This window comes from Episyrphus balteatus, chromosome 3 (assembly GCF_945859705.1).
Source record: "Episyrphus balteatus chromosome 3, idEpiBalt1.1, whole genome shotgun sequence".
In the NCBI taxonomy this organism is placed as follows: Eukaryota; Metazoa; Arthropoda; class Insecta; order Diptera; family Syrphidae; genus Episyrphus; species Episyrphus balteatus.
The window spans coordinates 127,762,132-127,789,568 of NC_079136.1; the positions used below are offsets into that span (position 1 = coordinate 127,762,132).

At 29.6% G+C, this 27,437-nt stretch overlaps 1 protein-coding gene across 7 annotated transcripts in view; it reads left to right on the forward strand.

Moving 5' to 3' along the window:
• The window catches only part of LOC129913020 (protein sickie), a 375,806-nt gene that overhangs the window by 186,831 nt on the left and 161,538 nt on the right, over positions 1-27,437 (forward strand). The window contains exons 1-2 of one of the 7 annotated variants that reach the window (XM_055991354.1): positions 2,744-2,891; positions 18,277-18,529. The exons of the other annotated variants lie outside the window; for them this stretch is intronic. Coding sequence (XP_055847329.1) covers positions 18,447-18,529 — 83 coding nt within the window. The 5' untranslated portion in view covers positions 2,744-2,891; positions 18,277-18,446. Of the gene's footprint in view, positions 1-2,743; positions 2,892-18,276; positions 18,530-27,437 lie in introns of those variants that run through there. 7 annotated transcript variants of the gene reach the window in all.

Sequence of the window (27,437 nt, forward strand, 5' to 3'; positions counted from 1 at the left end):
TTGAATCAAATTCAGTAAAAAATCGAAAATTAAGAAATGAGGCCCTTGGTGGCTACCCTGAGGTATCCCATTTATTGCAAACATGGGGAAACTGACAAATGTTTTGAATTACAATTTTTTGAATGCCCGTAAAAACAATTAAAAATTCAAGAACAAAAACTTCAAGATTCTCATGTTACGTAGGTGTTTCAGAAAATTAAACAATGGGGTTATAAAGAAAAATCCAAATCCTGAAAACCTACAATCCAATGTACCCAAAATATTAGAAACCTAGAATCCCCAAAATAAAAAAAAAAAAACGCAGAATGGCCAAATTGGCCCAAATTTTTCATTTTATATAAGCTTTAGAAATTCTGGATTTTCTTGATTTTTTGGGATTTCCGGTTTTCGGGTTTCTGAATTTAAAACATAGATTTTACTCCATTTTATTTCAGAGAGAAGACAGCTTAGAAGGGTATTTGCTGATTTTTTTTAACCTTCTGTCCCCATGTCATTTTGTCTGAGATGAATATGTACCAATTTTCCGAAAAACTTCACTTTTAATAAGTAGTTAGATAGAATAACCATAAAATATTACTTGAAAGGTATTTACTAAATAAAATGTTAGGCACCCTTATGACTTCCTTTCGTCCCGTGGGGACTTTTACATAATTTTACCCTTTTTCGAGGGTATTTATTTAATATGTTTTTGCCCTTTTGACTTCTTCTCTTCGTAAAGATTTTAAAATTATATGTAGGTATTTCAACTAAGAAATGTTTGTACAGCTTTACCCGAGATATAGCAATATTTTTCTGCATTGTATCTAAATTGCTTACATCACGTTCTAAGAAGATATTAATATCTGGGAAGTTAACCTTTTACCTAAAAATTTAGATGTTGTTCCCAAAATTTTGTAGCCAAAATTGTTTTTATTTTTACCCAAATCGCTAACATGACGTTTTTAGACATTTTTCATATCTTAAAAGCTAAAATTTTATTAAAAATTTCCGTTTTGATCGCAAAACTTTGTACCCAAACTTGTTTTATTTTACCCAAAGTGTTCAAATAACGTTATAAGAGGGTTTTCATATCTTGGAAGTTAATCAAACTTGTTTTCTCTTAGCCAAATTGCTCACATAACATTTTATAAGTTAAACTCTTATTAAAAATTTAGGTTTGTTCCCAAAAACTTTGTTACCAAACTTATTTTTTTTTGCCAAAAACTTTGTACCCAAACTTATTTTGTGTACCCAAATTGCTCTTATTACATTATTAGAGGCTTTTCATTTCCCAAACTTGTTATCTTGTACCCAAATTACTCACATCACAGAAAAACAAACCTACCCGTTTAATTGTTCAGAAAAACTCTCCGTTTAATTGTTTATTTCCCATTTAAAGATATTTCTATCGATTTTTGGTCCTTATAAGTTATAAGAATTTACCCGAGTTGGATTAATTTTACCCAAATTAATGGAATCACATAATCTAGCCTTCAAAACCCAGTTTTTCAAAGTGTAGTCAAATCTAAAAACGAAAATCAAAATGAGATGTAGCGTTTCTTTTCGTGTTGTGTGTATTTCTTAACTTTAAAAACTAAAATTCCAACTTTATTTAAGAAAATGTAACTCTTAATTAAAATGAGAAATACTCCAACCATCATTTTCCCTTACAATAAACCCCTCATATAAAAAAAAAAAACTAAAGTCTCCAAATGTTATATTCTAACAATTATTACTACCCTCAAGTTGAAATTTTTTTTTTGTTTATTCAACACATCTTACAACACTAAACAATTTACAACTTTAACACTAAACATTAAATACAATGCAACACTTTCCAGATATATGCAACCTAACCACCCTCTCCATTGCGTCTGTTATAATGTAAAAAATAAAAAAAAAAATTCAAACGGTCCAAGATCCAGCCAACATCCATAATCCACCTCCACCTTTAACATTTTGAGTCAATTTTTCTTCTCTTGTTCTGCGTAGCTATATATTAACTTGGCTACTGGATTTAACGCACACTCTCAGAGATCCCTATAGTCTCCCCCATCATCGCTATTCTCCATATTACAATCTCAGCTCCATTCAATTATACCCAACCACCCACCTCTCTTTCGGCTTTTTTTTTTTTTTGTTTATGACAACAGTCGGTTTGGTTTACAACAACTCTCCAAAGCAAAAAACACCGGCATTTTCTCTTTTTTTTGTTGTTTTTGTGACTTTTTCCATCTGCGTTACGACTCGACTTGATGATGACGATGCGTAGTTTGGTTGCAATTGAAATCCTCCGAGCCGAACACAACTTCCAGAATACCCAATTTCAGTGCAACATTTTTATATCATTCGACAGTATTCGTACGACCATCGAACGTGGTGAATGTCGTCGGAGCGTTACGTTCGGATCGTCGCGTTATTCTACGTAATTTTATACTCAAATCGACTGGTTTTTATGAATTTTTCCATCTCCTTTTTGTATTCAAAGAAAAACCTAGTTCATTAGCTGGTCGTTTTTTTGGCACGCGTTTGGTCTTTGCAAGTGATTATTATCATTAAAGATGTATTCACCCGGGCGCCATTTAACTATTTCTATTGAATCTTTTCATATATCTCGGGGTGTTTTGTGGCGCAATTTGAAATGCAACCGAAAAAAGGATTAAGTAGCATTAAAAACGATAAGGATTAAATTTACGACCATACCAAAAAAAAAAAATAAAGATACAACAGTGAGATACAGATACAAATGTATCTGTTATAGTGGATAAAAAAGTATCTCCACCAGCTATGCTAATTGTGTGTAATTTTTTTTGTATGTATATACTGCATGGCGGTTGATCATGACAACGACGATGGTTTTTCTGGTAGATTAACGTTCAAATTGGATTACAACGTTACTTTTTTAACCCAGGGTACAGATACAGATACAGATACAAGAGAAAAGATACATTAAATTATTATCCTTAAAGAGATGTCTCGAGGCGATATTATGTTTTGTTAAAGTTTCATAATGGTTCAATGCATTTTACTTTTCTTTGAACAAGTTCACAAAAAAGGATTCTCTTCATTAATCACTTTTGATGGTCCAAGTATTTTGGGATCTCTCCTTGAGTTGTCATCGATAATCTCAAAAGAGATTGTATTCGATAGATACACGTAGAGAGTACTGACAAGTTTCAATTATTTTAGTTTTTTTTTTTTTTGGGAGGGGGTAGAACTTTAACTTGTGTGATGGGGATTTTGGAATCTTTTGTTGTTATTCTGCTCAGGCACACAAAAAAAAAAAAAAAAAACCACAAGCACAACACAAAAGGACTTAAATTAAATATGAAAGAGAGTTATTTCATGTCAAAATTATTATCCTTGTCAGGAAAGTGAAAGAAGCTGGGAAAGATGAAGAAAAGCTCCCTGTGATGTGCTCTGATGGTGATGGTGATGATGATGATGATATAGGCAGGCAGGCAGGGATCCATTCATATACTAGTTAAGGTGTGGGATTGGCTTGTGGTTAAAAAGTATATCCTTTTTTTTCTATACCTTGGCAATGTAGTATGTTGTGTCTGTGATGTTTGTCTGTCAGTTTCTATTGTAATCTTTTATCCTTTTTTTTCTCATTTTTTTTTGTTTCAAGAAGTTGGTTCTTGATTGAAGAGAATGTAAAGGACAATGAACTGAAAAGAGTATAGGATTGAAGTTTAATAACTTTTTCCGTAGAAAGGATTTCCTATGCGTTTGAAGAGTTTATTGCCTTTGAGTTAGGTACTTGAAATTGATTTTGTTCGACTTTCAGCTTAGATTCAAGTTCATTGTAGAAAACTTTTCAAATATATTGATATAAATTCATTAAAATTGCTCATCAATCATTAAGTGAGTTTATTCAGATATCCTTTCTCTTTCAAATTAACAAAATTCGTAGAGAGAATCAAATTTCATTAAAGTATCCATTATCCTTTCATTATCTCCACCACCCAATATCATCATTAGGATATATAAAAGGAATATCCAGACATCAATTAAAAAAAAAAAGCCTGTGATTCATCTAAAATATCCATAAAACGTGACTATTCCTTAATTCTAGAAATTAGTAAAAGGACATCATCACTCTTTTGTGTTTTTATTGTTTTTTTTTTTTTTTTTTTTTGTTGGTTGGTGAATAACTTAAAATTGCAGTTCAATTAAATTTCTAATTCGTTTTTGTTTTGGAGATTACAGAAGGGTTAAGTCGATTTTATTAGAAATACGAATTATGTATTACAAAATTTTCAAAGTGCATCTACTTGAGTCTTAAGTGAGAGGTGCACTTTATGGAATGTATTTTTGTAGATTTAGAAATTTTATGATGTAACATTTTAGGAAATACCTACCTTTTATCTAAATTTAATGGAAATATTATAATATTTATGGGATAAAGACTAGATTTCAAAAACACTTAAAAATAAGATATCGTGTTTTTTTTTTTTTAATTTGTGGCATAACATACCTATATGTATATTTAAGAATTTTAGGTGGCATTTTAATGCTCAATTTCATAAAAATTTGGTAAATGAAATTGATAAAAAATAATATTACCCTAATAAAACTGGGTGGGACGCACTCTGAATTATGATTTTATATTAGAAAAGTTCAGAATTGTATTTTAAATTTTTTTTTTTTTAATTTTCGACTTAAAACCTAGATGGCAACAATATAAAGTGAAAATAAATAACACTGGCCAACAATTTTTAACTTTTTAAAATTTCCAGAAAGATTTATATCAAATCTTATAGATTTGGGTTCAGTCAGCTTAAAAAACATATTGGTTTATTTCTAGCAGCTTTAGTTTTTGAAATATTTAGGGGAATATTCATAGTAATTTTTAAGGTTTCCTTATTTTCAGCGTTTATTAAAATTGACCAGAAAAATTTATGTTCAAATTAGGGCCATTTTTTACTTGCGATATAGGTACTATATGTCAAGTTATGCATTCGTATAAAAAAAAAAGTTGAGATAACATTTTTCCATGACATTACGATGGTAGAGAATGCCAAAAAAGTGGGTCCCGGAAGTCCGTCTGTCTGTCTGTCTGTATAAGGAGCTACAGCCTAAACGGAAGGACCGATTAATGTCAAACTTGGTATGTAGCGTTATTTAGCGACTCTCCAGAGGGGTTTTTGGAATTAATTGTCTTACACCAAAAATAACGGTACTTGTCATATACCGATTTTAGTAAAATTGAAATATCTCGAAAACGGCACCAACGATTTTGTTTAAATAATTCAAATGTTAGTTTTAAGCAAAGTTCTATCTTCTTATGAAAAAATTTTATTTTGAAAATCATTATTAACGGTACCTGCCATAGAATCGTTTTTTTCAAATCCGATTATCTCCAAAACCGCTTATTCGATTTCAACGAAACTTTTTCGAAGAAGCATTTATATAATTTTAATATAAGCCAAAAATAAAATTTCAAAAAAAATAATTTTTGGATTTTTAAAAAAATTTTGAAAATTTTTTTTTTGAAAAATCAAATTTCCGAAAACGGGACATTGAATTTTTTTGAAATTTTGGTTTTAGATGTTGATTAGTGATTTCTACAAAATGGCGTACCAATTTTATTTTAAAACTTTTTTTTCCAAACGATTTTCTAACGATTTTGAAAATTCTTTTTTTTTTTAAATGCATCTCAATATATCAATCAAAACTGCATACTTGTTTTGGAGGGCAATTTGATTTCGGATTTTATTTTATTTAAAAAAAAAAAACGAATTTAATTTTTTTTTCCAAATTTCTATATAAAAAGTCTTAAAAATTTAAGCAACTTTAACTTTAAGAGCAAGTTCGTGCGACCCAGTCGTGCATTTTATTTCACTCGGAGTTGAACATAATTTTGTTCAACTCCGAGTGAAAAAAATGGCCCTTAATGTATTTGGGGTCAGTTAACCCAAATATCACATTCAATTATTTTGCACTAATTTTAAAGTTATGCTTATTTTAACTGTTTGTTAACATTTTCCAGAAATTTTTTTATAGAACCTAATGCATTTGGGTTCACTAAGAATAAAAATCACACTGGTTGCTTTCTAGGAGCTCTATTTTTGTTTAAATATTTTAATTATTCACATTTTGTGTGTTTTTTGTGTTGAGCAGTGTAATCAATTTTTTTTATCGAGATTGATATAAAATGTAAAATTGTTTGTTAAAAAAAAAATAATCGAAAAAGTATTACAAACATTGTCGAGCATTTGATGATTTTCAGTACCTCCAAAATTAATCTTTTGGGATATTACATTTTTTGCTTGTTTTTTTTTAAATTATTATTTTTTTAACTACGATTTTTTCAACAAATTATTTTATGCAAAAGCTTTTATAAAACTAATGCAGAACTTGGTCGCTCTCATAGTAAATGTTGATAATAATATTGAAGCTTTGTAATAAAAATTAATACAAGAATATTTAAATTTATTTTGATAACAAAAATGTAAAAAAAAAAAAAAAAAAAATTGTTTTTAAAATTTGAAAATATCATTTTGAAAAACGAAATATAATAAGAAATAATAAAAATACAGCCTTTTATAACAAAATTGCAAAAAAAAAAAAGTTTATGTCATTCTAAAAAAAAATTCCACACATAGAAACAAAATTTCGAAAAAAAATCATCGACCCGTCAAACGAGAGTGTTTTAAAGAAAATAAAAAACAATTAAATATTTTGAACATTTTAACTAGGTAACCAATCGCCTCTGTATAAAATTTTTCGTTGAAATCCCTAACAGATGCTCAATCTGAATCCGAGGTCCGTTTGACTCAATCAGGTCGCAGGTTTTAAGTATAAAGTGCAAAATTTAACTAAAAAAAAAAAAACACAATTTTAAGCAGAGCCTGGCCTTTATTTAGCAACGCTCACAGTTTTAAAATCAAAATCGTTTGAGCCGTTTTAACGAAAAAACATACTTTTCCAAATTGGTCATGTTGTTAATTTTGGTCCGTCGACATGAAAATCCACAGCCTACATTTAAAACTTGGTTTGCAGTGGTTTTTCGAAACTCCAGAGAGGAGTTTTTGGAGTAAATTATTTTGGACTTTAATTACCTAATATATTCCCAAAGTCGGCTTCTACGGTTGTGATTAAAAATTTTCAAATTTTCTAAGTTGTTAATTTAATTTTAATTTTTTTTTAAATTTTTTTTCAATATGCAATATAAATAAAAATTTTCAAAAACTACATTTTTAGATTTTCAAAATATTTTTTTTTTGTTTGAAAAATCAAATTTTCAAAAACATTTTTATTTGTGAAATTTTGGTTTTATGTGTTCATTCATAAGTACCTACTACAAAGTGACATACCATAGATGTGACATGTTTTTTTTTAACGTAATTCCCAAGTTTCTATGTGAAATTTAAATTTTCTAATACTTTTTTTCACCTTCATTGAACTTTTAATGGGTTAAAAATTACCCACTTTAAGATAAACGATTTAATAATTTTCAACCTCAGTACTTAATTTTCATATATAATTCCAATGTTACTTTTAAAATTCACTTAAAAAGATCACTCAATTGATCCGCAATCGATTTCTCCCTCTCTCTTTCTTGATCAATCTACTTTTTGCTAGTCAATAATACACTCCGCTTCAACTGAATAAGCACACAAATTTTCAAATGTATTTTGTCCATTTATTCCTAAGATTGAGCTTTCATGTAACATTTGATGATGTTTACCGTTAGCTTGTGATGTTGAGAAACCAAATCAGAAAGAATAATTCTCAAAGTACCGCTATTTTTTTTCGTGTTCTCTTACAAAGCGTCCCATATGAAAAAATGCAGTATTTTTTGCGTCAACTGAATAGACACACGGTCTTTAAAGGTCAATATCTTCGTTGTTTGTGAGAGTTTTGAGGTGATTGGCATACCAAATGAAAGGTTGAAATGTTCTTAGTGAGATTTTGTCATTTCATTAAAATTTAAAAAAAAGTAGTAGGTTAAAAGCTTTGAATACTGTCGACAGAGCTAAAATTAATTTCTTAACGGAACAAGTACTGACCGGGTCTGCTATAGCTACCAAAATTGATCGGAGTTTTAGTGTGTTGCCTATTCGTACCTCAGAAATAAAAGTTCGTGCAGGAAAAATATGAATTGCGGTAAAAAACGGCAAAAATAGCAGTTAATCGACGAGAAATTTTGAGATCTGGCTCCAATTCATTTGATTCTGGGGCAAAAATCAAACAAAAAGCTGGTGTTTCTGCAAGTGTTTCAACACTCAGCAGAGTAATTAACAGCACGGATCATTTTAACTCATTGAAAGTCCAAAAACAACCACCTTTAAACAAGCAACAAAAAGGTATTCGTTTAGAATTTTCTAGACTCCATATGAGCTGGAAAAATGAGTGACGCAAAGTGGTTTTTTTCATTCAAAAAAGGTCAATTTTGATGGCCCCGATGACTTCAATTATGAATCCATCAAAATTGACCTTTTTCGAATGAAAAAAACCACTTTGCGTCACTCATTTTTCCAGCTCATATGGAGTCTAGAAAATTCTAAACGAATACCTTTTTGTTGCTTGTTTAAAGGTGGTTTTTTTTGGACTTTCAATGAGTTAAAATGATCCGTGCTGTTAATTACTCTGCTGAGTGTTGAAACACTTGCAGAAACACCAGCTTTTTGTTTGATTTTTGCCCCAGAATCAAATGAATTGGAGCCAGATCTCAAAATTTCTCGTCGATTAACTGCTATTTTTGCCGTTTTTTACCGCAATTCATATTTTTCCTGCACGAACTTTTATTTCTGAGGTACGAATAGGCAACACACTAAAACTCCGATCAATTTTGGTAGCTATAGCAGACCCGGTCAGTACTTGTTCCGTTAAGAAATTAATTTTAGCTCTGTCGACAGTATTCAAAGTTTTTAACCTACTACTTTTTTTTAAATTTTAATGAAATGACAAAATCTCACTAAGAACATTTCAACCTTTCATTTGGTATGCCAATCACCTCAAAACTCTCACAAACAACGAAGATATTGACCTTTAAAGACCATGTGTCTATTCAGTTGACGCAAAAAATACTGCATTTTTTCATAAGGGACGCTTTGTAAGAGAACACGAAAAAAAATAGCGGTACTTTGAGAATTATTCTTTCTGATTTGGTTTCTCAACATCACAAGCTAACGGTTAACATCATCAAATGTTACATGAAAGCTCAATCTTAGAAAAAATTGGACAAAATACCTTTGAAAATTTGTGTGCTTATTCAGTTGAAGCGGAGTGTACATTTATTGGTTCTCTAATGCACCATAATCACGTATCTTTTTTGATCATTAATCAAAAATAAATTCACTTCACCCTCGTCTATTTATTACCCAACAACTTCCGAACTTTTATCTCTCTATATCTCTGCATTAACATTATTCAATTCAAAAACCATGTTAAAAGGAGTTCATGGTAGGGTATCACAAAAAAAAACAAAAAAAACTGCATTCATTTCAGAATCAAACAATGCAACTTACCGTGACTCAAACAATATCATTTTGTGCGGCTGATAATGATGATAATAAACTGACAATGTTTGTTTCCATATTTCTAAACAACACACAACAAAGGTTTTTCCATCAGTTCTTTTGAAAAAAGTCAAAACGAACGTTCGGTTTGGTACCTATTATATCGAATTAAGGTTGAGACCTCTATCCGCACTCGTGTGTGAATAAATTTTGACGTGTGTCAAAGACACAACACGACACTAAAAATAGGGGAGAAGGGGAGGACAGATGTGTCGCTTTCGTAAATAAATACACAAAACCAAAAACCAGCTGAACCAAAGCAAACAACAAAAACTAAAGTTACTTGTTATTTGATCCGAAATGGATCCTTTCCCAAAAAAGAGAGTGGTTTTCTTGACACTCATCCTCTCTCTCTCTGATATACATAAACTACAACAGGAAAACGGGAATCCAATTGACATCTGCTTGACATGAAATTCAAATCCTTTGATGAGAATTTATAAACTCTCGTTTGGTACCTTTCTTATGTCAAATGACAAAATGATTTTCTCTGTGTTTCTATTGGAAAATCCTTCGACAAGGTAATTCCAAAATTTGAAAATCTCCAAATTCTCTTTCCTACTACCATCAAAGTAGGAGCTAGAGGTAGGTACCCTATAGGAACAGGTATTTCGTAGTTCTTTACTCAGTCACCAGTCGTCATGGATTTGGTATGTGTTTGATGCCAATTTCAATTTGGTAAACAATTCACGCAATTCACATGTTGATGATGGAAATGATGATGATGACTATGACGATGACTCTGTGACTGTGTAAGATTGTTCGAATCGAATTGGAATGAGAAATGTGGAACAACAAACTGTAGTTTTAGTGCTTTTGTGTGATTTCATTTTGAAACGGGGGGCCAAAAACAACCAACCAACGTCGTCGAATCGAATCGTATCGAATTGAATACGTAAACCAGAGGCAATCGAATCAAAGTGAAGTGGATTCCAGGAAATATCACCTTGTCAAGACTCAAAACATTGGGTTTTTACAGTGGGACAAAATGATAAAAAACTAGAACCAAAAATGTTTTAGTTTACTTTTTTTCCAAAACCTTAAACAGCTAATTTCTTTAAGAAAAGCTAAATAGTAGAGTAACTAAAGCAAATTATTAGGGAACCCGGCCGAACAGCTCTGATTTTGACGATTTTTTTTTTCAACCGTAGGTAATTAAAAATACTTTAAAGTCTATAGATTAAAAATTGCCGGTGTTGCCGTATTGTTTTTTAAAATTAAATTTTTTTTTAACAAAACCATTTTTTTTTTACTTAAATTTCATAAAACAAATGATAGCAAAAGATTCTCTAGGTAATTTAAGGAAAATATATAAAAGGCAGTTTAAGCGATAAATGCAATTTTCTAACATTCTGACCTCAAACACAAAAAAAAATATTTAGAAAACAACGGCAACACCTACAATATTTAAAAATACATTTTTAAAAAGCCAGAAGCTCATTCTTATCTCTTAAATTTAAATCCACTAAATTTAATCAAGGCTTTTTGAAAAAATGGTTCTCAAACTCAGAATTAAAAAAAAATGTTATTAGAAAAATTTAAAATGACTTTTTTCCAAACTTTTTCTAATAGAATATGAATTTATTTAAAAAAAATTTTTGGCCATAAATATTATCAGTTGAATTTCGAAGCAAAAAAGGTAAAATATATCACACTTTTGAAAAAAAAATTGAAAAATTACTTCAATTTCAATGGTTTTTTTTTATTAAAACTGAATTTTTGCATTGAAATAATTAATTTTCTCAAAGACTGTGGTAAATATTAACTTTAAATTTTTGCTATTTAACTTTCAACAATAAGGGTTATTAAATGAATAAAAAATAATTTTATGTTTAGATGTTGAACTTTAAAAAAAAAAATAAGTTACATTTTTTTTTCAAAACTTTTATTAAAAAAAGTCCTTCGAAAATGAAATACTTTTTAATTTTTTTCATAAACCGTAATACATATTGACATTTCTTTTTATAATTTGAAATCATAATAAATGCGGCCAGAAAAATTTGAAAATAAATGCATTTTATATTACTGCCAAGTTTGAAAAACGACATGTTAAAATTTTTTCAATAATTTTTTTTTTTTCAAAAATCTGAATTCAATTACCATTCTTTCAAAAGCCGTTCATTCAATTAACTTAATTTTAATTTTACATATATGACTAAGCTTCTAGCTTTTAAAAAATGTATATTTGAATATTGTAGGTGTTGCCGTTGTGTTCAAATATTTTTTTTTTGTGTTTGAAGTCAATTAATAAGAAAATTGCATTTAGCGCTTGAACTATGGAAGATTGTCCCTCACTCCCATATTTTTTTTTCCCTTGAATTTCCTAGACAATCTTTTGGTATCAATTAATTTATGAAATTTAAGAAAAATGTTTGAAAAAAAATTGTTTTTGTTCACAAAAATCTTCAATTAAATTTAAAAAATCAAAACGGCAACACCGGCAATTTTTAATCTATAGACCTTAAAGTATTTTTAATTACTGACGTTTGAAAAAAAAGATCATCAAAATCTAAGCTGTTCGGCCGGGTTCCCTAATATTGCCAATTTTTGAGCTTTAGTTACTCCACTAAAAATTTAAATTAAAAGTAGTACCTTCATTAGTCCGAATGAAAAAATTGAAGAAATTTTGTGAGAAATTAAAAATGAAAAAAAAAAACTTTTCTGTATAGGTATTCTAAAACTGTGACCATTTTTCGAAAAATTCAATTTTTTTTTAAATTTTTGTCAATTTTGTTAAACACTCCGAGCCACTGTAAAACATTATGTTCACTCAGTTAGCTTGTCATCAAAAAGAAACATAATCTAAATCCAATGATTCCACTTTTCTGAGGTGCATTCATAAATAAGCCGCAAAGGAAAAAATACTGCGGGAGGGGCTTCTATTTTTTTTGGATGAAATTTTTTAACTTTTTTCTCAGTCAATATTTGGGGCTTTTATGGTATTTTATTTTTTTGAAAAAATTGCCTTTCGTATCGTGAATATTTGTTATTTTGTATATCCTCTATGAAAACGAGTGGAAAAATTGTATTGATAAATATTTTTTTTTTTTTTGTGTGTGTGGCCTAAAAGCCAACAAACAAGGCAAAATGTCACCGACGAGTGACAAATTGCCAATGAATTTCTTGAGAAGAGAAGCATTTTATTGACTATAATGAGGTGATGTTAATCATTTTTTTAAAAACAGAGGGGAAGTTTGTTTTTGATTTTTATTTTGTATAAACTAAAGCGTTGAAGGAAGAATAGTTTTCGGAGGAATTAAAATCCATTTACTTTGATATATGAAAGACATAAATTTGAAGGTGGTTTTGAATTAGTAATTAGTTGGCGGAGGAGGTCTTTGATCAGGTTGTTTGGAAGCTTATGTAGGTCGTCAGATTTTACACTTGTTTTGTTCTGGTAAACAAAATTGGATTAGATTTATGGATGGGTACCTTGTAATTTAGGGCAAATGAATGGACAAAAATGAGGTCTTAACTGTAGAGGTCAATCTTATGACCCTAATTAGCTCATTTTTAGTCGAAAAAAAATTATTCGTTTTAAAATATTTTACAAAACTCCATATTCTGGAATTAATTTTTTTTTTAATATGTCTAATATTACCTAAGATCACCCCATTGAAATGATGTTTTTTTTTTTACTCAAAAAATTATTTTTATAAAAGTAGTAATTTTGAAAGTGTTTTTTTTTTTGGGCTAAAAATGAGATATTTGCTTCTATATAAGACATAAAAAGGGGTCCATATTTGTGGAATATTTTGTGTCTTAGTTTTAAAAAAAAATTAAAATCTCTAATGCAAGACCACTGTATTTTAAAAATCGATGAACTGTAAAAAAACTAAAAATAATTGAGGTTCATATCGAAATTCTAATTTATCTTCGTGAAAAACCTCAACTTTATTTTCTAAATATCTCCCATAGAAAAATTTAGAGATATTGAAAATTTTCCAAAAACCGCTCAAACGATTTTTGTACGTAATGCCCTTAAAGATTTAAAAAAAAACCGCGTTTTTAGTTTGTCTAAACAAAAATCACATAACGAAAATATGGTGTTGCCGGTTTTTGAAAAATTAACAAAAATAACAATTTCGAAATATTACAATTTTCTTAGTTCGAACGATTTGTATCAAATTTGTAAGAGTTACTCTCTTATCTAATTCTATTGTCAAAATTTTTATATCTCCGTTTCCTTGTTCGAACACAAAACTGCTGAATTAACAACTGATAAATTAAATGAAAAAAAAATGAGATTTTCAGTTTCTTAGGAAAATTCCGCTATTGCTGTCAAGAACATAAAATGTGCTGAAAAAAAGCAATATCTCCAATATTTCTTCGGAGATATTGAGCACGGATAAAATTAAATGTTTCATTCGAACTCCAATGCCTTTCAGATCAGTACAAATGTTCAATATCTTTAATATCTCCAAAACAAAAAGCTTTAAAGTAAGAACGAGGTATTTGAAATAATCGAAATAAACAAGGTACAAACATTTCCTAAAGTAAAAATTAAATCCCCATTTCAAATCGCAGGAATTTTTGAAGAAATTGTTAACATCTTCCTTCTTAGCCATTTTAAAAATTTAAGTTTGGCGTGAATTTTTCATAAAATTATTAATATCTCAGAGTTTTTTAAAGCAATTTCTGTTTCGAAAAAATTTCAAAAAAAGTTATTGGGTAATATCCCCAATATTTCTTTTTAAGTCTTTGATATCTCCAAGTTTTCAAAAATAAAAAATAAATAAAAACAGATTTTTTTTAAGTACAGAATTATTTACATATAGCAATACTAGTAATATCCTTTCAAAAAATGCAATATCTCCTTAGGGATATAAGCTCTCCCGAACGAGTTCAATGAGCATCAGAAAAGTAAATGACCAAAACTTCAATTTTGTGAGTGTTTTTTTTTTTTTTTTATTTTGCCCTCAAAGCAAGAAAATTCGATATCCTTTTTATTTAAAAAAAAAAATGTAAAACACCGCCACCGGCCGCACCCTGTAACTATGCAACACATTATATCTCCATCTCTGTCTCTAATCACTCAGCCTCCTGGCGTTAGTTGTAAAACAAATAAGTCTGTAATTTAATATTCCGCTAGTACACAAAAGGGCTAAAAGTCTTTTATATCTTTGTTTGTGTGTGTGTGTGTGTTAGTGTCTATTTATTACGTGTTTACTGTGCACAGATCTCCTGCCGCACACACTCCCTTTGCCAATTGAAACGACTGCAACACGCCATTAAAATTAAGAATACAAATAACTTTTTCTGTAAAAGGATATTCTTCTCCAACTTTCATGATGATGGATGTACCATTTTAGTCCTGTTTTTTTTTGTTTGTTTGATTTGTTTCCTTTGGACTTTTTCAAGGTGGGGGTGGAGTAGAATTTTATTGCAAAATCTGCTGCCACTAACATGCGAGTCAATACATAAATAAAATAATAATTCAAAGCTCTGCACTGCACACCCACCCACCAAACAGTTGTAAGGTACCAGAGACGTAATCAATTTACAGTTAAGCAGGATAATTGGAAATATATTGCGATTAATGTTACCATCGAGACTTGTCAAGTCACGTGTCCTCTGGTTTCTTTTTTTTCCTAACATTTTTCATGTTTGAACTCTTGATGCTCAAAAATTGGTGCCTTTTCAAGGAGTTTTTTCTCCATTTTTTGTTTTTGTTTTGTTTTTGTGTGTGTGTTAATTTCCTTCCTGTTTACTTCAATTGATGCTAGAGAGCGACACACGATGGTGGTGTGGCACATAATAACTTTAATGGAAACAAGGACTTGGACTCGTATGAATTACATTCCACATTCGTTTCCTCTTTTTTTTTCCTATTGTTTGCCAATCATTTTTGAGGTGTGAGGATCAATTCCAGAATTTATTCATCTGCAACACTTTTGAAAGTTTTATTTTTTTTTTTTGTTCCTTTGAAGTGGATCCCTTTTGTACTTATTTTTTATTGATTCTCTGTTACTTCGTCTCGGTTTCGACAAAAATATAGAAAAAAAAAACGAAACGTGATGATGAAAAGCCGGCGCGGCGCTCATTCAATCAAAGTGTCAGAATGTGTAATTCATATTTGATGGATAAATGTTAATTCTATTAACTTGCATTCAATTGTTGTGACTTATATGGAGGTTATAGAGAAATACACACAATATGCCTTTGAAATGCTTTGTATTGTTAGATTCAGTAGCTTTTTTTTAAAGGCAAAGCACGCAGGTAGGACTGTCACGATTTTATAGAAAAATTCTTTTCTTGTGTCTTGATAGAGTCTTGATACTTTTATGTGACGCGATGTGCGCGGCGATGGTGGCAGTCGGCCTGCGCAGCATGCTTCTAGATAAATTTATTCAGAATTTTCTATTAGGTTTTTTCTTATAGAAAAGTTTTGAAATGTGTATTTTTTATATTCTTGGGAACCATCATAAATTGAATTTAAAAAAAAAAAAGATGTGCAACTTTTTGAAAGATATTTTTTTTTTTTGTTTTTTGTTGTCTTGATCACGATTTTGATGATATTATTGTGATAAGTCATCATTTTTCATGATTTATGAAGCTTGAGACCCTCAAAGTGTGAAGTCGGATGGAAAAATTACCTCAGCTTTGACTTAAAGTTACTTAAATTTAAGTACAGAATACTAAATAAATGAAAAATGAGTAATATCTCCAAACAAAATTCAATATCTCCAAAAAGAACAGTTTCCAATTGAGGTATTTCCTAAAAATGTTCAATATCTCCAAATCAAGTCCTTCAAAAAAATTAAAAAAAAAAAAAAACTATTTCTGTTTTATCTCTAATTTTGGAAGAAGTTGTTAAGTCTTCTTTAAGACATTTCGGAAGAAGTTATTAATATCTCCAAGTCTTTTAAAGCAATTTCTGTTACGCATGAATTTCGAAAGAAATTTTCAATGTCTCCAAGTTTTTTAGAGCAATTTTTATGTGGCAGGAATTTCGAAAGATGTTTTTAATATCTCCACGTCCTTTAAAGCAGTTTTTGTGTGGCAGGAATTTCGGAAGAAGTTCTTAATATCTCCAAGTTTTTTAGAGCAATTTCTGTTTCGCCTGAATTTCGGAAGAAAATGTTAATATCTCCATAATTTTTAAAGCAATTTCTCTTTCGCCTGAATTTCAGAAAAGATGTTAATGTCTCCAAGTTTTTTACAACAATTTCTGTTTCACTTTAATTTTAGAAAAAGTTGTTAATATCTCCAAGTTTCTTAGAGCAATTTCTGTTTCGCTTGAATTTCAGAAGATGTTGTCAATATCGTCTTGAACATTTTTTTGTCGACGTCTCTTAAAAAACAGTCAAATTTTAAATCAATTTTAAATAAATGCGGTTTATTTTCAAGGTTTTTTTTTTAATATCTCCATTTTTGAGGTATTAGATATAAGCGAGGCTCAAAAAATCCTACCTCAACAAATTGCATGTCAAAATAAAGGTTTTTAAAAGTCTCACATGATGAACAGAAAAAAAATTTAATATCTCCAATATCTCTGCCTCTAAGAGGGTTTTTGATATAAACCACAAACAGACTCAAAAACAAAAAATAGCTTAAAACTTTTTTTTTTTAATGTTTCTCATAATAATAAAGTCCTTTTAGATATTCCTACCTTTTGTTCATTCTGGATTTGACTTTTTTGTCAGACCACCCTGTCTGACTACAAAAAAATTACCTAACAAAAAAAAGCCTCTTCCATTCATTTATCCTCATAACACACCCGACGATCATTGTTGATTCTTCGTTGGAATATAATACCATACACGACATACGGCCAAGGACATGCAGCAGCCAGCCAAAGAGCCAAAGGCATGCCATTGACAGTGTGTCTGTGTATGTCGTCGTCCATCATTTTGCTTTTTATTTACATTTCCCCTTTTGTTTGCATATTGACTTTTGGTTATTCTCCCTGTGAGCTATTGACTGTCCAACGTCGGTCGTTGTTCGCCCTTTCATTATATTATAACAAACATCAAACCAAACCCACCGACCCATCGCTTCAGGCACTCCTTGAATATAATTTATCTCCTGCCTCTTCCAGTTTTGTGTGGACCACTCTACAACGACCGACAACTTCAGATGAAAAATCAATTTGTTTTCTTCAAAATTTTCACCGTTTTCAATTAGATTAATGAAATTGGAGCAGGCCAATTTTGAGTTAAAAAAAAAAGAGGGTTTGTATTCACATATAATATCCTTGAAGGACCAGAGGACCTATCGAAAATGCTGCTGGTTTTAGATCTAAAAAGTCAGGGCTGCCCTCTTAATCTATAATACTAATTAAATGTCAAAAACATTTTTGTTGTTGGTTCTCTTCTTTTTATCCTGAATGACGACGACGACGAAGGAACCAATACTAATCTACATTGCATATCCTGTTGACCATTTTTCGTCCTTTTATTATTTTTTTTTTTTTATACGAATACGACAACACGGAAATGTATTTAATTGAAGAAGGATAATATAATATTTGCTCTAAGGATTTTGTGTAATTGTATTTCTTTGCTCCTCATTTTTTTTTTTTTTTATTTTGTTTGTTTGTGCAGATTCTTTTGAAGAGATTTTCTTTGTTGACGAAAAATGAGAAAAAAAGCGAAGAGGGCACAGGACTCTTAATTGAGTTTTAATGTTATGACAAAGATTAAATGGGAATTCTTATTTAATTTTGGTAATTTCGCTGCGAGACATTTTCTTTAAGATGATTTTTTTTCTTGTACTTTGGGAATACCTACAGTTTTTTTTATTTTTTAAATTTTGTTTGCTATAGGAAAATGTGAAATATAGAAAAAGTTTTATAATCAAAGAAAAAAATAATATTAAAAATGTAAATGTGATGTGAGTGGTTTTAAAAAAAATTAATAAATAAAAAGTGCCAAATTTTTTTTTTTGTAATTGGATTACATCTTACACAAAAAAAAGAAGAAAAGTTTAAACATCATGGGAAATTCATCATCATCACATGGTGGCAGCAAAAGTAGTCGCAAATGTCGGAGTTTGCCTAATTCACCAGATGTTAGGAGGTAAATTTTTAATTTATTGACTTGACTACATATATCTTGCTTGATTTTATCATTTATTTGTATGAATACAAAAAAATACTTAAATTTTTTGAAAGTTATCTTCAAAATATGTAAAAAATGGATATAATAAGTTAAAAAAAGCAAGAAAGGGTTATTTTTTAACTCAAATTTAACTTTAGAGCTATCAATGGATTTAAAAGTTTTTTTTTTTTTTTTTTTTTTTAAGAAAATGTAAGTTATCTTGTGAACTATCAATCGATATAAAGTTTAAAAAACTCAAATTTTATATTGGAAAGTTCAATTGAACTTTTAATGAAAATGTAGAACAGGGTTATTTTTTAACTCAAATTATAGTTTAGTACCTACTGTCAAAGGATATACAATTTTTTTTAAGGAAAATGTATGAACTGGTTATTTTTTAACTTAAATTTTTTGTTTTAACTATCTATTAAGCGATATAAAGATTTTTTTTATATGAAAATGTATGAATAGGTTACTTTTTAACTCAAATTTTATTTAACAACATTTAATCGATAAATATGTATATAAAAGATTTTTTTAAGAACATCTATAAATGGGTTATTTCTTAAATCAAATTTTGGTTTAGAACCATCAAAAGATTATAATTATAAAAGGTTTTTTTTTTTTTTTTAAGAAAAATGTATAATTGAGTTAGTTTTTAACTAAATTTGAATTGAATGACAAGAAGATCACTTTTGAGCTATAATCTTTAAAAAGAGCGTATTCAAGTTATTCCCACTCATTTTTCTTAAACTTTAATTACTTAACAAACCTTTTAATCAAACATGAAAAAAATTAGGTAACATTTTAACCTTAAAAAAAAAATTCAACTCATTCGACAACCCTGGTGATCGCAAACTAACTTTTTCCGTGTAATTTTTAATCCGAAAGAGAGTGCATAACAAATCATTAATTAGCTCCTTTTCTTGTGAACTGTTTTATGTGCGATGTGAGTGATAGTGTAGGTCGCAAAGGCGAAAAAAAAAGGCTCAAATGACTTTCATCTGTTTCGCCTGCTCTGCACGACATTAATAGTTTATCGCATCTCACAAGAAATATCAACAACTATAAATCGTTCACTTAAATCTTATTATAAGCAAGTCACCATCTCGCACCCATTATACCATTGCCATCGCCATAAGCCCATCACTAAAGCAACATACAGAGTATCGACTTTCAGTTTATGCTCAATTTCACTCATGTTTTTTTTTTATATTTGTAGTTCAACGCGAGGATTGTGTACCGCGAAGCCTTGTAGAGTGTAATAGACAGATGTCACACAAAAGGGCATTCAAATGTCTATATGCGGCATGAAAAAACTGGGGGCTGCAAATGTCAAACAAGCAAGATCTCTTGTTGCGCAATATTTTATACTCGTTTACGTACTAATGCGCGTACTCGCGCGCTAACGAACAGCGATTCACAAAGTTATGCATATTCATATGCCTGCCTGCTCTCTCTAAGATAATGACTTATGATTAACTCGAGGCTTATGGATGATGATGATGGTCTTAAAAGAAGTCGAAGTCGGCAAGACACACAACACACATGGTGGCAGCTTGTGTTTCCGTCAACCATGACTGAACGCGGAAGGGCGGGCGTAATATACTTTTGATGATTTCGTGTTGTATTCAGTGGGTCTTTGAAAAAGAGGACTTCGTTTGTTATTCTTGGATGATAACACTACCATTCTAGCATACATATGTCGTAAAGGGTGACCGGTCTCCTTTTTTTATATTTGAAGTGCGCGTTGCATATGAATTCATAAACGATGATGATCGCCACAACCGCTGATGCATCGTGGACAAACAGAAGGAGACCGATTTGATGATTATCTTGTGTGCATTCGCCGCCTTAAAGAGTGTTTAGCTTGTTTAAATGAAATGTGTTAACGAGGGACATTTGGTGTGCGATGATATGTTTGACAATAGAGTCGGCAGATTGCATTTGCTGCACTTTACGACAAAAAAAAGGAACAAGATTTCAGTTGTTAAAGATTTTGTTTGGAAAATGTAAGAATAAGTTATTTTTTAACTAAAATTTTTTTTTTTTTTTTAAGGTAAAATATAGAGTTGGTTATTTTTTTTTTATTCAAATTTTACCTTTTTATCTTTTTTTAAGAAAAAAATAAGAATGGTTTAATTCAAACTAAATTTTTGCTTTAGAAAGATCAATAAATGGTTTTTTTTGAACATATTGTAAAAATGGGTTATTTTTTAACTCAATCGATATGAAAGGTGTTTATTCTAACGAAAATGGGTTATTTTTTAACTCAATCGATATGAAAGGTGTTTATTCTAAGGAAAAATGTAAGAATGGTTTATTTTTGTACTTAAATTTTACTTTAGAATGATCAATTGATATCAAATTTTTTTTTAAAGAAAAATGTAACAAGTCTAGGGGAGAGTGGGGCCAAATGTAACACTTTTTTCTAAAATCGATGGTTCTCCTACAAATTTGAAAGTGGGTCAACCAGACCTTTTTTAAATTAAAGACCCATGTTTTAGCTCCAAGATCCATCATAAAAATTTAGCAAAACATAACGGTAATGTTGAAAAATAAAGCTTCCAAAAAAAAAATCGTGTTGTTTCAACTTACCCCACATACGGGGCAAAGTGTAACACATACCGGGGTAGGTTGTACCAAGAACTAAAAATAAGAGAAAAATACCTTTATTTGTTTATATTTATTTATTTTTAATTAATAACAATAAAAACAAACCTCAGTCATGAAATTTTGGTGCAAATTTGTAAAAAGTGGAGCAAATCCAAGATTTCCAGAGAAAATTTGACAGTAGTCTTAAATAAAAATTATTCGAATTCATAAATTGTTTTATAAGCTTTATGAATTCAAGTGGTGGTTCAAAAATGTGTTTCCAATTTCAAAATAAATACAAATTCAATTACAAGCATTCATATTCAGGGTTGATAATTATATTAGGAAAACAATTTTTCAGTATAGGTAGGTTTTTACATGGTACAACTTGCCCCGGAAAAATGTTACAACTAGCCCCAGCATGAAATTTGGCACATAAAATCAATTTAAAAAAAAAAAGCGAAACTGATGTAGACATAACATATACACGCAATTTGAGCCAAAACACAGTTGCATATAATAAAAAAACACTTAGCACTCTATCTTTTTCGGGTAAAGAGGTAGACCAAAAATAAAATTAAAAAAAAAAGTTACAAACATGCATTTTTTGGGCACCACTAGTGTAACTTCTCACCCTGTCGTCTTATCTTCATCTGAAGAAAATGTGCCGGTAGATATGCAAAAATTGAGCATTTTTCTCCTTTACGCGTTTCTTAATATTGAAAGGAACATCGCGTTTTTTAGCTGTTAATTCTTACCCCTGTTACATTTAGCCCCACTCTCCCCTATATAAAGTGTTTTTTTTTTTTTTTTTTTAAGAAAAATGTAGGAATGGTTTATTTTTGCACTCAAATTTTACTCAAGAACTACCAACCAGTGTAAAAACTTTTTTTTTAAGGAAACTGTAAGAATAGGTTATTTTTTAACTCAAATTTTACTTTTGAACTATCAATCGATATTAAAGATTTTTGAAATGAAAATGTAAGAAAGGCTTTTTTTTAGCTCAAATTTGATTTTAAAACGATCAAGCGATACCAAAGGTTTTAGAAATATGTAAGAAAAGGTTATTTTTTAATCCATTTTTACTATCAACCGATATAAATGTTTTTTTTTTTTTTTATTAAAATGTGGGAACGGGTTTCTTTTCAACTCAAATTTTACCTTAGAACGAACAAGATGCATTGAACGTAAATTTGTTGTATTTTTTTTTTTGTATTGGGTGAAACATAAGCGAAAATAAGGAACGAAGGTCAAGAGTACAAGTACAAAAAGACTACCCGGACCGATGAAAGGTTTCGTGCATTAAATGTGGCCAAGAGCTTTCTTCCCGTCTGAATAACAATTTCCTTTTTGTTAAGCTTTACAAATGCATTATAGAAGTAAAATTGTTTGATTTTAATGAAAATATTCAGTTCAAAGGTTTTTTGGGAACCATTTCGTCTATTTTATGTTCCAAACTAAAAAAACGTCACAACTCCAAATTTTTCTTTTCTTTTGTTTTGTTTCCTTTCATTAGTCATCATGTCTCAAACATCCATCAGCACTTTGACTATTTCTACAAGTTTAATGCTGTTTTTTCTTAGTTGCTTGTGTATCTTATGTATTTTCAAGCAAATATGCATCCAAGTCCACGTCATTGTTAAAACACTTTGGATGTATTTTGTTTTAATTACTCCCATCAAAACAAACCACAAGCTCAACCTCGCCAAGAAGCAAAGGGGCAAAGTGCCAAATCTTTTGGCATTGATTCAACATAGTCACACTCTCCATCTCCAGCCATCGCACTCTTCCAGTAAAAGTCTAAATTTGTACATTATTACAAGATTTCTGAAGATTTAGTCACACAGTTTGTGCAATAATGCACAAAATTTGGCCCAAAACTCTTTTTTCCTCTCTGTTTATGTGTAATTGTGTACCTCAAATCAGTTCAGAGAGAAGACTTCTGGTTTTGGTTGCATCTTCAACACATTAGTGTTGATGTTGAATGGATATCTCTTTGATATCTCAAGAAAGAAAAACCAAAAACACAAACATACCTTTAACTTTACTTTCGAAAACATTGAAAAAAAAAAAATAATAATAATAAAAAACACATCAGGTCCAATATAATTAGGAGAAGAAAAAAAAAAAAAAAATACAAATTCGCCCATCTGCACAGTTAACATGATTTTGAATGGGGTGTGATGATATATGGTCTTCCCGAAATAGGCATAAGTTTTCTTGTCGAAAGTGAGCCTCTGAACTCACAGAGGCAACATTTTGTGGAAACAACATAAAAAACATTCAGATAATTTACACCGAAATAGATTTTCTGAAAGACTGAAAATGGAGGTTTTTTTGAGGAGTTTTGTTAGGTGAACGAGGAGTGACAGCAGGGATGTTATAAATGTCAGAAATAAGTTGTTCTGGCAGCGAAGAATGTCTGGTCATTGATTCTGAATGTTATGTTGTATCGTTTATGTTTTTTTTTTATTTTTTTTTTTTGTATAAAAGATATTTTTGAGATGTTTTATGATTTTTTGATTTGTTTTTTGTTTTTGTTGGGAAAAACTTTTTTGTCATCTTTAATTAGTATTAAGTGACTTATTAGAAAGTGTTACTTTATTTTGAATTTTTGAAGGAGGAAGTTATGGATTTTTGAGGTGCTTGTTTTTGTGTAATTAATGTCAAGGTTTGTTATTTTTGATTGAACATCGTTTGATAGTATAGGTAAATGTGGTTTCGAAATTATTATAAAAAAGTGTGTTCGAAATGTTCGTCTTATAGATCTTTTGACGGCAGGTGTAAAAGTTATATAACAATATTTAAATTAGTTTTTAAAGCAAGAACATTTAAACTTAATTGTATTCATTCTAACGTAAAGGAGTATTTTTTAATTGGTATAAACTTGTTTAAAGTACCCATATATAAAAATACAATCTTTTTAGATGTATCTAGATGAAATTATATGGCAACATTTTGATTTTTGTGATTATACCAATCATAAACTGGTATAAAATTATTCTTAGCACGCGCTAGATATAGTATGCGTACAAGGTACATCACATAATACCAAAACTTATATTTTCATTCATAGATTTTATGAATAATTGGTATAAACTTGATGAACAGCAAGCGAATGGACCGCGAAGACTTCTTAACTTGTCTTTTGAATCTACTCATTCATTTTTTTTTTATTTTTCCAATTGGTATAAATAGAATTTCATTAGATAGCAATTTTGTAAAGAGTTTGACATGATATAATGAAAAAATAATGAAAATTCGATTTCATTTTGATTGGTATAAATTCGTATAAAATTGTAGTGTCATGTGGACCAAAAAAAAAGTCTTACTAATCTGTCAAGAGAATCATTCAAAAACTATTCCCAAAATGGTCGTTATTTAAATGTTTTACTAGTATTTTGATTTATCGCAATTGGTATAAAACCATCTAACATCAAAGCACCATTCTAAATTTGTTGAAATCAAATTTATTTATTTTTATAAATGTTTGATGGTGATTTTTTTATAATCTGAGATATCACCAGCAAAAAATATAGTCGCATTCTAAAGTTAATTTATTGGTATAAAAATATAAAAATATTATTTATTAGTAACATATTATATACATATTTTTCACAGAAAACATATCCAAATGGTAAAAAAAAAAAAACAAAAGAAAACTTATTTCTTTAATCAAAACATTTCCTCCCAAACTATACGAAGTAGACATTTCTTGCCCAAAGCTATTTGTCATCTAAATATTGTTCAATTCTTCAGTGAAAACAATACTTACACAAAAGGCTACTTTTACCCTAAAGCAACCATCAATATTATATTTCAATTATATTTTTGAATCGTTGAAAATGCCAAAATGTCAACAACCTTCTCTCAAATAACATTTTCCAAAGCCAAAGTCTTTTTTTAAATTATACATCATACTTTCATTTTTTCAGTGACTGAATTATTACTTCAAAACGTCAAACATTGACATCGTCATTGTCGACGATGGTTGAACTCGCTCTCTCTTAACGTCAATGACTTTTTATACCACAAAACTCATTTCGAGATGTCATAACATATAAAATGTCATTCAAAGTGAACAAAAGGGAACAAAGCATACAGCAACAAAAGTAGAAAGAAACTAACAAACTTAAGTAGACTTCTAGAGTAGTAATAACCTAGCCAAACTTTACACCGAACCGAAACCACCTTTTTGAAAGAAAATCTTGTTGTGCCTGAGAGAGGAGTTGAAATCATAAATGCGTAAGCACAACACACAACTCCTATTCACACATCCTGATGCCATGGTACAAGAAAAATAAAGGACAAAAACAAAAATAAAGTGTAGTAGACTCTACCGGTAGTGCACCTAGTACCGGTAACATGGAGAAGAATATCCGTCTATAAACAGAAGTCGTAAACCTACTTCAGTATTTTTTTTTTTTTTTTTTTTAACTCTAAAGGTGTAGTAGGTACCTGACTTTTTTTTTCTATATTTAAACCACCTCACTAAAGGGTTACTTGGTGACGACGACTACGACTTTAGTGTTGCAAACAACAATTTGTCCACAACTTTACTTCTTCTTGGCAGTCGATGAAAAAAAAAACCCATGAAAACAAAAAAAAATAATGTTAAAACTTTAAAAATGCAAATAAGTCACTCACAAGTCAATGTTCACTGAGCATCATTTGGTTGTTTTCTTTTTCGAGGTGCATTTATCATGGATGTTGGCTAAAGTCTTTTAAACTTTATAGGTGTACATTAATGGACGGAAAAATAGATCCACATGAAGCAATGCGTTACACATTTTGAAATTGGAATGAGGTACTTTGAAGATACTTACTCTGAAGTTGTTTGAGAAATGAGTAACTTATAAAAAAATCAGTTATTTAGGCATTTTTGAAGAAATGCGTTACACATTTTGAATTAATGACATAATTTAAGGAAATGAAAATTGCTCTGAAAAATGAGTTACTTTGAAAAATAAGTTACATTTTTGGAGAAATAAGTAACTTCAAGGAAATGAGTTAGTTATTTGGAAAAATTTAAACATTTTTGAAGCGTTACACATTTTGAAGTATTGAGTTACTTTAAACAAAAATGAGAGCTTCTCTGAAGAAATAAGATACTTTTAAGTAATGATAGTGTCTTTTAAGATGTGAGTAATTTTGGAGATGTGCGTTACGTTTAAGAAATGAGTAACTTAAATTAAATGGTTATTTTTTAGAATTAAGGCATATTGAAAAAATGCATTACACATTTTGAAAAAAATTAGTTATTTGGAAGAAATGAGAGTTACTCGGAAGAAATAAGTTGCTTTGTTACTTTTAAGAAGTGAATTATTTTAGAGGGATGCGTTACTATGGAGAAATAAGTTACTTTAAGGAAATAATTTATTATGAAGAGTTTGGAAATTTTTGAAGAAATGCGTTATACATTTTTAACTAATGAGTTACTTTGCAGAAAAAAGTTAATTTGCAGTTACTTTTAAGAAATGTGTTTTTTTTTACGGTAATGCGTTACATTGGAGAAATTAGTGTTAGGTACTCAGAAAAAAATTAGTTACTTTGAAAAAATTAGTTAGGTTTAAATGTAAGTTATTTTGAAGGCATGAGTAACTTGGGAGAAATGCGTTACACATTTTGATGTATTCAGTTACTTTAAGGAAATTAGAGCTACTCTGAAGAAATATGATCCTTTTAAGTACTGCGTTACTTTTAATAAATTATAAGAGTTATACTCTGAAAAATAATAGTTTCTTTAAAGAAATTAATTATTTTGAAAGTATGAGTATTTTTGGTGAAATGAATAACTTAAAGGAAATTAATTTATTTATTTTGAAAAATCATTTTTGAAGAAATGCGTTATACATTTTAGAAGTAGGTAATGAAGTCGGTTTTTAAGTATATAATGGGTATCTTCAAAGAAATGTGTTATTTTATTTCCAAGAACTTAGACATTTTTGAAAAAAAAAAAAAAAAAATGCGTTACACATTTTTGATTTTATGAAATCAGCTATTTTAAAGAGATCTCCTACTGATTTTGTAGAAATTAGTTAGATACTTGGGAGAAATAAGAAATTTTAAAGAAATGAGTTACACTTTGGAGAAATAAAATATGTTTTAGGAAATGTGTTACATACTTTGAAGCAATATTAATAAATGCGTTACTCTAAGAAATAATGAGTTCTTTTGAAGAAAATTTTCAACAAAAAAATACTACATGATTATAATTTTTTGTCGCTCATAGTCAAAGTTATGATTACGACGAGACATTATGTCCCCTGATGCTCTGTGTGTGACGAAACAT